At 37.9% G+C, this 10,833-nt stretch overlaps 1 protein-coding gene across 7 annotated transcripts in view; it reads left to right on the forward strand.

Moving 5' to 3' along the window:
• Positions 1–6,286: 6,286 nt before the first annotated feature.
• Positions 6,287–10,833, forward strand: part of LOC135201370 (acetylcholine receptor subunit beta-like 2) — a 658,252-nt gene continuing 653,705 nt past the window's right edge. For 4 of the 7 annotated variants that reach the window (XM_064230214.1, XM_064230216.1, XM_064230215.1 and 1 more), the window contains exon 1: positions 6,289–6,623. In XM_064230214.1, coding sequence (XP_064086284.1) covers positions 6,560–6,623 — 64 coding nt within the window. In that variant the 5' untranslated portion in view covers positions 6,289–6,559. Of the gene's footprint in view, positions 6,624–10,833 lie in introns of all 7 variants that reach the window. The other 3 variants (XR_010311516.1, XR_010311517.1, XR_010311518.1) reach the window with 1 other exon arrangement.

Genomic DNA, 10,833 nt, shown 5'->3' on the forward strand with positions numbered 1-10,833 from the left:
AAAAACTAACAATGCTAATCATTCTGGGCGCTCAAATACTATCCCTAGTTTATGATATAAATGAGAGAGAGAGAGAGAGAGAGAGAGAGAGAGAGAGAGAGAGAGAGAGAGAGTGTTTGTGTGTGGTGTGTGTGTGTGAGAGAGAGAGAGAGATAGAGAGAGAGATTGTGTGTGCAAAAGAGAGAGAGAGAGAGAGAGAGAGTGTTGTGTGTGTGTGAGAGAGAGAGAGAGAGAGAGAGAGAGAGAGAGATAGAGAGAGAGATTGTGTGTGCAAAAGAGAGAGAGAGAGAGAGAGAGAGTGTGTGTTTGTGTGTGTGTGTGTGTGTGAGAGAGAGAGAGAGAGAGAGAGAGAGAGAGAGAGAGAGAGAGAGAGAGAGAGTTTGATGTGTTTAAGAGGGAGAGAGAGAGAGAGAGAGAGTGTGTGTGTGTGTGTGAGAGAGAAAGAGAGAGAGAGAGAGAGAGCGAGCGAGCGACGAGAGTGAGTTTGTGTGTGTAGAGATGAGAGAGAGAGAGAGAGAGAGACGAGAGGAGAGAGAGAGAGAAGAAGAAGGAGAGAGAGGAGTTGTGTGTGTGTGTGTGTGGTGATGAGAGTGAGAGACGAGACGAGAGTTTGGGTGTGTCAAGAGGGAGAGAGAGAGAGTGTTTGTGAGAGAGAGAGAGAGAGAGAGAGAGAGAGAGAGAGAGAGAGAGATAACGTCAAATACAGTCCTGACATCTAACCTAGAAGGCATTTCAAGCTCTTATGTAGTAGCGAGACCTACTCGTGATAGCATATTGCCGAGGTTTCAGATATCGTTTTTGCCGTAAGGTAGTGTACATTTAATTAAATTATTTCTTTTAATTCAGAATTTTCATTTCAACACTATGTGTGAAGGGAATTATATCTCTTATTAATGAGTGAAAGTTTTGCATGTGTTTACTGTAATGAAAAAATGTAGTGACAATTATTTTTTTTTCGATAGATTCCAAACTAGTGCAAAGGTGCCTGAAAGCCTTAGAAGGAAATATTATGGATGGTTTTATTTATAATGTGTTTTTTTTTGTTTCAGTCTAGGGCAGCCTGCATGTGATAACCAACCAAGGTTTTCAGTCTCTCCAGGATGAGCTGGGCAGAAGTATCACGAGAGCGATGATAGTATCATCAAGTAAGGAATATGTGGAATTTCTCGTAGCCTTTATTTTTAGTTTCACGGCCAAATTATAAATTCGTGTCTTTTTATTTTATTTTTTTTTTATTTTAGTAATTTGCAAATTTCAGGTCTTGTGGTTATTATGTGGCGTTCTTGAGACAGGACTGAATTTTATTGCTGTTAATGGTGATATTTATCGATCGATATAATTGCTGTTGTTCTTCTTGGGTGCTCGGCATAGCTTCCTTTCATTTGTGATGCAATTGGATGGCGGAACATCTATGCCGTTATTTTTTAGTCTGTGGCTTAATTGCATTAGTATAACGTTTCAGGCCCACATATCCAACTTTTTCTGGTTGTGGTCCATTCATGTTGATTTTGGTTTATGACCTACAGAAATAGAAAGGATCTTCCCAATAACAGCACCCTTAATATCCAGTCATATTACGTAGTCAGGAACTTTGAGCTGGAGCTCACGAGTACATTGCTGAGATGGTTATTGAAGGAAAAAGTCATAAGGAATTTTTTTTGGTGATTTTTACCATTATGGAACCTACAGGAAACCCAGTTGTGCCATTGTATTCCTTAGTTTACAACCGGATTTAGTTAACTGTAAGCTGGGAATGGTTCGGAGTATATTATAGTAGCTTAACAGTCATAGTTTATGGAACGTTTGTAACGAAGTAATGATATTTCAATATCCAAGTAATGAAAAAATGTCTCAATCGAATAAATGATGTTGGGTTGCTGTGTACTTTTAGACACTGTGTACTTTTAGACACGGTTTGATTGTTCGTAATTTCTTATATGAAGGTATAGCTGGTGAAACGTTTGATTCAGTCTGAATCAGTGTGGGAACAGTGGTATCTTAGATCTCACACTTGTCATAAATCTCGGGAAAGCTAAGAAAACATTTTCTTTGCCTTGCATTCCTTGTTCATTCGGTTGCTTAGTATTTGATCTAGTTATGGGTTAATTTGGTGTTATTATTGCTGTTTTTATGGAATAAATGAGACATTTTTTATCTTCTTTAGATGTGTTTAGTTTTCTTTCTCCGCTTTTTTAAATGTCCATGAAATATAACGATAATTTCGAACTTTTGTGCATGAGGAATATTGAAGTATTTTTCTCGATTACTTTTACTTTCTTTTTTCCCGAGAGTCGAATTTAATGAATTGTTGACGGGGTCACAAATAAAGCGTGCAAAGTGCCTTTATGAAAAAGAATTGTGAGAAATTGATATATGACGCGGCACCATGGAAACGGAAAGGCCGTCAAGGAAGAGGATGATGAAATTGCCTGGGAAAAAAAGAAAAAAAGAAAAAGGGAATTTGCAAGCGGTGAAAGGTTTGAAAATTCCAGAAGGAAATTGAATGTGAGGAAGCAGAAGACCAAGGATAAAATTGTATGCAATATGTGATTGGGAGAGAATGGAATGGGCAAAAAAGGCGGTAAGAACCAAGAGAAGACCTACAGTAGAATAAATGTAGGGAAAGGAGAATGAAACTGTTCGGCGTAAATCGCCAAAATGAAATTTCGAATTATTTTGGTCGTAGTCAAATCACTTTTATAATGCCGACAAATGATATTCGAAATGAGAGTTTAATCTCATATATTTTTCTCGGAGTGTAAAAGACCCGAAACAGACGTTATTACTATTCCATGGGCAGAGCTACGTGGGCGCTTTGATTTAGAACGATGCAGCATCAGGAGATGGTGATCATTTCCTGGAAATTCACGACTTTTCCGTTAGTCGAGAAAGAATAATTCAGTATGAAAGCATTCCCCGCGTGTTGACTTCTTCGTAGGTGTTAGATCTCAAGAAAGAATCCAGACTAACGTTAAGTGCGAACAAAATATTGCTGCTCGAGAAGTAGTATCTGCCGGCGTGTCTGTCTGCCTGTGTGTCTGTGGCGGGCGCTGCACTGCACTGCACGGGGAAACGGCCGACCTTTGTGTTGCCTCATATCCCCAATATCCCTCAGTTGATTTTTAAGCCTGCCAGAATTGGCTCACCTGTGCTTCTTAGATTGGTTTGTTGCGTTTGTTGGTTTAGTCCCTCAGATGTAACCATCGAGCTGGTTCTCAAGAACTTTGTTTAATTGCATCTCTCTCTCTCTCTCTCTCTCTCTCTCTCTCTCTCTCTCTCTCTCTCTCTCTGATTATATATATGTATATATATGTATATATGTTATTAACGGGACGTCATTGAAACTGGATGGTATCTAACGGAGAATTAAAAAAAAAATATATATATAGCTCGGCTAGATACCGTCCAGTTTAAATGAAGCCCTGTTAGTGATTGTATCAAAGCACAGAACAATTGTGTAACTGATGAAGTTAACACACACATACACACACACACACACACACACACACACACACACACACACACACATATATATATATATATATATATATATATATATATATATATATTATAAATTGACCTTCATCCCCCATCATCTTAGAGTATTTAATTTTTTTTTAGCAGATTTTACCCTTTCGTAGTATACTCTACATCTTCATGTTCATACTAAATATAATAGAAGTTGACAGACATTTATATACAAAAACAGAAAGGGGGGGCTGGGGCTACAGTTTGTTAATCTGGGCGGCGTTCCAAGTCCCCAGTTTTTCACTCTCCTTTCTACCGTGGATTTAAGGATATATATTTGTGTATATATATATATATATATATATATATATATATATATATAATATATATATATATGATGTTTTTTTATGTACCAGCCTATTTCCACTTCATATATCGACTGATTAGCTGTTCACCTGTATCCTTTATATATATATATATATATATATATATATATATATATATATTATATATATATACACACACACATATATATATATATATATATATATATATATATATATATAATATATATATATATATATATATATATATTATGTTGTATGAAACCCACTAAAAATTTGGAAAAAATTGAAATTTTAGTGGGCTTCCTGCAACATACTATTTTAATGTACGGATACAGTGTTTATAACTGCTATAGATATGTGTGTGTTTATAAATGTGCATTCATGTATGCATATTCCATTGATGGATGACTTCAGGGAGTGGACCGACCCAATTCTCAACAAGTATATTGAAATTACACGATTTTCAACACTCAGTCAGGAAGTCACTATTTTCAACAGCAATTCAGCTACCTAATTTATAGCTTAGGTCAGGTGAGGCACAATGAGTGTTAACGGGAGGTGTGTAAATTACTTGATTCTTCCAGAAATTGAATCCAGACCCTACCTCTGGTAAGTCAAGTGACATCGCCATTAAGGATTGGTTACAAATTGTATATTATATATATATATATATATATATATATATATATATAATATATATATTTATATATATATATATGTGTGTGTATATATATATGCATATTGTATATAATATATATATATATATATATATATATATATATATATATATATATATTAAACATTATATGTATTTCCCAGAAATTTGGATCCCGGCACTCTCACTGGCAAGTCAAGCAACATTGCACACACAAACACATACATATACATGTATGTATGTATTTTTATATAATTCTTGTACAATATTTGTATTGTATTAATTATATTATATTAATCTTATCATTCAGAGTATGGAGGCATAATGTTAATGGGCGGTATTGGGTAACTATAAATGCTCATAATTGTTCTTCACATTTATTTTAATCGTACTGTCTCGGTGTTGGGTCACTATAAATGCTCATAATTGTTCTCTAGATTCTTCCGTTTCAAAATTGACTCGCAATATAAAATGTTTGGGAATGAGAGTATCAGAGCTTCTCTCAAGTCACTTAGGTGACGCCTGCAGAAAGTTGCTGTAGTAACTAGAAAAGTCGCTGGAGTTTTATTCTGTAATGTGATTTGAGAATTTTTTCCCCTCTTGTTTTTAAGAGGTATTGTTAAAAGGAAAAATTCCATTCGGGAACAGACTATATTGATATCCATATAGCATAAGTATCTGTAAAATTCAGTTGTATAATTGCTTCAGTAATTCTACAAATTTATTTTATAGGAAATGAACACTAGCACGTATTATCTCTTAATATTCACAATGTACGTAAATATATTTTTTTGGGGGGGGTAAACCCAGATTTCTGTTAGGTTGCCAGATAAGCCTCCATTTAATTGAACTCTTGTGTGTGTGTGTGTGTGTGTGTGTGTGTGAGAGAGAGAGAGAGAGAGAGAGAGAGACGAGAGAGAGAGACGGAGGAGAGAGGAGAGAGAGAGAGAGAGAAGCCATTCATCCTCAGAGTTCGTAGGTTTTCCTTTTGGAAGGTTACAATATCTACGGTGTTTGGACGCGCAGTTTCAACTAACTCTCTAAACGTAAAATCAGCTTTGCATTTCTTGAAATTTTCGTGTACTTTTCAGTCCTGTTTCTGAGATTGTGTTCATAATTGCTTTGAATAGCTTACTGATTTTTAAGTGGTTTATTTTTTTGTGTTTTTAGTTGGTTACTGTAGATATGATAGTAGTAATTAGTAACTATATATATGTAAATACACATACATACATACATATATATATATATATATATATATATATATATATATGTGTGTGTGTGTGTGTGTGTGTGTATTTACATATATATATGTATGTATATGTATGTGTATGTGTGCGCGTGTGCACGCATATATTTGTTTGTGTATGGTTTATATATTTTTATCTTTGTTTAATGCAAAAATATATTTGTAAATGCACAAGTAATATATATATATATATATATATATATATATATATATATATATATATATATATATGAATATGAGAGAGAGAGAGAGAGAGAGAGAGAGAGACGAGAGAGAGAGAGAGAGAGAGGAGAGAGAGAAGAAGAAATTGGCCGATTAAGCTTGTGTGGCGTTGCAACATCTGGTGGGTTCATTGAAGGTGAAATAAGAACAAAAGCCAAATTTTGAGTGCCGGTTCCACGAGAAAGCGACCAGCTTCGAATTCAAGAAAGGAAAAGGGCCGAAAGAAATTTAAGTTTAATAGAAGCCATGAAATTCGACGAGAGAGAGAGAGAGAGAGAGAGAGAGAGAGAATCGCTTTTACTAGAAGCAAGGTTCAGATGAGATCCGCAGACTCCCGGGCTCCCGGTCCAGGCAGCCAGCCAGTGTTGCTGGAGAGGCGAGAGCGGGAGGTCGCACACCGCTCGTCTCCTGACTCCGGGACCATCTCTCTCTCTCTCTCCCGTCTGTCCCTCTCTGTCTCCTTCCAGCATTGGTTGAAAGTGTTGACGGTGCCAGTATTTTATCTATGGTGTGGGTTGTGACAGAGAGATGCCGAAGTGAGGAAGGGCTGTGGTGGGGATTATGAGTGAGGAGAGTTTGGTTCGCGGGTAGGAAGATAAAAGAGAAGAAGAAGCCAAGATGAAGTTGAAATTAAGGCATCTAATTATACAGTTCGGTTTTGCTGTGGCCCTCATCATAACAGGTATGTTCGTGAGCCATATAGTTTTCTTTACGTATTCCCATATCATATTGGATTTTTTGTTTGTTTGTTTTGCTGCTCGGACCCACCGTTCAAAAGCGCTTTGGTGGGCCTTGGCTATGTTAATGTTATTAGTAATACATGATGATTGCTGAAAAGGCGATTTCTTGATCTTAGTGAAACCCGGAAGACTAATTGGTCGTTTTTAGGTGTTCAGCATTATATTTCTCAGGACATAAAGACCGAGCTCTTTTCTCAGATATATGTAATCAGGCAATACCAAACATACAGATAAATAGAAATTTGATATCGGTAAAGGTTCAAGTAGTTTTATTTGAATTCATAACTTTCAGAAAATAGAAAATTCTGTATAAAGGACAAATTCAAATTACTCGAGTTCTAAAGGGATCTTCCAGAAGAAATACAGATGTGAGAGAGACAGCCGAAATATTTTAGTTCCCTAAAGAGGACCAGGAGTAGACCCAAAACCCCTTATCAGTTTTCCCCATCGGTTGAAATTATTCAGAGAGACATGGTCTCAGTATCAGCGGGCGTCTGGCTTAAACATTTGTGCCAGCAGGGTTAAAGAGGAAATACCACACGGACAACAATGCAGTGCAGGCCACAAAACTCCAGCCGAAATGTGAAAAGGTTCCTCAGCAAACACTGCCTCGGATAACATTCACCATTCGTACAGAAAGTGAGAGAGAAGGAAAGGGAGGGGTGGGGGTGGGGGGGGTTAGAAAAGATAAAAATGTATAAGCTCACAGCCTCCCTCACTGAACAACAAAAGCAAACACATTTTCCACTGATGGAGCATCGACTTTGCAAGTTCCTTCTAACGATTTGGAGGAGGAAGTCTTACAAAGCCAGAGAGAGAGAGAGAGAGAGAGAGAGAGAGAGAGACGAGAGAGAGAGAGAGAGAGAGAGAGAGAGAAGGGAATGAGGAAAGGGCAACCCCGCCTCTTCACTCCATAGGAGAGAGAGAGAGAGAGAGAGAGAAAGCGTAATGACGTAGATGGATCAAAGCTTACGCAGCATAAACGCAGCGGGAATACGATGTGGCGCAATGAATTCGTGTTATCTGGAAAAGCAGTTTGTTTTTCTGTCCAGAACGTGCTGCCATCTAGAGGGGTTGGCGAGTACTGAAGCACTACGGGATACGTGTGCAGGATCTTTAAGCAGTTCCTGCTATACACAGCATCAGCCGCTTTATCCCCAAGAGAATTGCAGGATTACAGGCTCGTGAAATCGCCCTCGAATTACCCTCCTTCCTTTATTCTAGAAAAATGCTATAATGGAAGTATGAGATAAGAATCCTATAGTGCTGGCTGGCTCTCTCTCTCTCTCTCTCTCTCTCTCTCTCTCACAGATTTGTTGCTTGCTTTTCTTGATGGTGATGTTATCAGTCATGGATCATATTTGTGGGGTTGTATCACATGACTAATTACTTGACTTTGCTGACGTTTAATTTACAGACAACCAATATTCTTTGTTATTATTTCGTATAGCAAGCCTTTCTGTCGATTTGCCATCATTAAAGATGAATGTTATCACTATGATATGATTATTATTTCACTCTGAATGTGTTAATCATTTTCCATTGGATGACGCGTGTACATGACTTACCGAACTGTATTAGGCTAATTATCCTTTCCCCGATAGACAACCTCGTTATTGACACCTCTTCAGCCGAACCTTATGCCAAACCACGCTCCACCTCGGTGTGATTCTCTCAACCCAGCTGTCGCAATGATTCTGTGATGGGAGATGTTGTGTCGAGGGAGGGGGCAGTGGGTAGAGGGTTGGCCGGTGAAATGGCAGACTGTCGTTACCCGCGTCTGCTTAAGTATGTATATTGTCTGATACCTGACGGCTATTTTTTCCTGCTTTCGGTGTCACGTTCTTAGATGGAATATTGTTCGACGTGGTTCTTATTTTATGTTATCGTTCTAAATTTAAAGGTTTTGATGATTAAGCATTAATGATTTGTTTTTTACTTGTTAGTAAGTTTTGGCATTGGAGAGAGTTTATATTGAGAACAGAACAGAAACTTTTCCTCTTATTATCATGTGAAAAAGTGGTTATGGAGCCTTCCCTTCACTAAAGATGTACAGTGCTTTGCCTCTCTTGTCTTCGGTTCCCATTCACCCTTAATCAAGTCCTCCTCTCTTGGAACCGTCAGCTCTGCCATGCGGTTCCACACTAATTGATAGTCGTCTAACAGATCCATTCTCTTATTCCTAAACCTTTCGACAAGGGTTGTATGGTGCTCCTGCCTCGGCAACATATCTCTTCAACGCTTTCTCCTTTGCCGGTCTCTCTTTCCTTCACTTTTTATCTTTACTCCAGCTATGTTGAACGTAATTTTTTTTGTCTACCTGGTGGATTTTATGATGGAATAGGTTGTGTATAGAAGATGACTCTGATGGAGTGGAGAAGAAAATCTGGATCGATTCGTCTGCCTAAGAGGCAGAAGGAAGAAAGTTCGTGTTTTTATTCTATTCATATATTTCAGCATCTTGTATCCGTATACTTACACTTTAATGTCCTTTAACTACTTGTATATACTAAATATAATCCCTTTATTTAGCTTTATATTTCCTAGTAGGACTTTCGTGATGAGGTGCTTACACTATAGTTCCCTCCACTCTGGTGGCAACCCACAGTTGACAAGTAGCCACCAAAAACCCAAGTTGGCTACTTAATCAAAGGAGGCACACTAGGATTTAATGGAATGTGGAGTAATTCAGTCTAGCTCGTCCTGGAATTAAGCCCAGAGTATATATATATATATATATATATATATATATATATATATATATATATATATATACATATATATATACATATGATTTTTACAGAGTCTCTTTGCGCTGCACGGCGTTCAAGGCAGTGATGAAGCTGCCAGTCAACTGTTATGTATTGAAGCTACAGTAGAAATGGCCTCGCAGTACTATCCAAATGTCATCGACGGAAATATGGTGCACAGGTAATTGTGATCTACCAGGTGGTAACCTGCTGGGTCCAATATATCTTTCTTGATGTAGTTGTTTACAAAATATGTTCTCTCAATCTAGTTGTGATAAATTTAGACTACATGCTTAGTGGCCGATTCAATACTTCCTTCAATAGAAGAATAATGAGCTTTAAATTGAGCGTACCCATCTGCCCATTACTGCCTAAAATTTTAACTTTGTTGCTCTCGTGTGGTAAACATAGATGCTACCAGCCACATGAGGTCCACAATATATATATATATATATACTATATAATATATATTATATATTATAATTATATATAACACAATATACACATACATGCATACACATAAGTATATTAGTGAACCTCGTGTGGTTATTAGCATATGTACTCAAACTCTTTATTCAAAAATAAGCAGAAGGGTATGCCCCCTGGGCCTTTATTGATTCAAGCAGTGAATTGGCTACCAGCAGGTTGGAAGAAAATGTTGTAATAAACTTTACCCAAAACGACATGCTAGAGGATCCTTTAGGCTTACGACCTCTAGATCCACCATTACCTGTGTACCATTTTCTTGTAGGCGTAATTTAGATTTTTCATACGTCAAAATCCCTTTTCTGGGCTCGGCCGTGTCGCTCCGTGAAATAGTACCAGAGAAAACACCAAGCTATCGTCTAGGATATTTGGAAGGTGCTACAAGGCCATTTATGCTGCAGCTTCATCCCAAAACAGGTGACTGCCATCATTATTGCCTGTAACACCGCGTGTCCCGTAGGGAGGGGGATGGAGTTGTGCCACTAGTGCATCTTGCGTAGTTCATTGTAGTGTAGGCATTACTTAAGGTTCGTGGCAGCGTGCCTTCGGCCCCTAGCTGAGACCTATCTCATTCCTTTTGTTGTGCCTCCATTCATATTCGCTTTCTCCCATCTTGCGTTCCATCTTACTTTCCACCCTCTCCTGACAATAGTTTCATAGTACAACTGTGAGCTTTTTCCTTCTGTAGTACCTTTAAAACCTGTTACTCTGTAGACCTTCCAGCGCTGAATGACCTCGTTGGGCCCAGCGTTCGGCCTTTGGTCAAAATTTTATATTCTATTCCATTCCAATTAACGCTGTGCGGCAAGAAGAGCCTCGTTAGAATCACACAATTGATTTTTTTCCTTTACTATCCGTTTTGTTTTACTAATCATCTCAATTTCCTTATTCAAGTAGGTGCCAGGGTCACAATCCT

The sequence above is a fragment of the Macrobrachium nipponense genome, chromosome 28 (assembly GCF_015104395.2).
Source record: "Macrobrachium nipponense isolate FS-2020 chromosome 28, ASM1510439v2, whole genome shotgun sequence".
NCBI classification, from domain to species: domain Eukaryota; kingdom Metazoa; phylum Arthropoda; class Malacostraca; order Decapoda; family Palaemonidae; genus Macrobrachium; species Macrobrachium nipponense.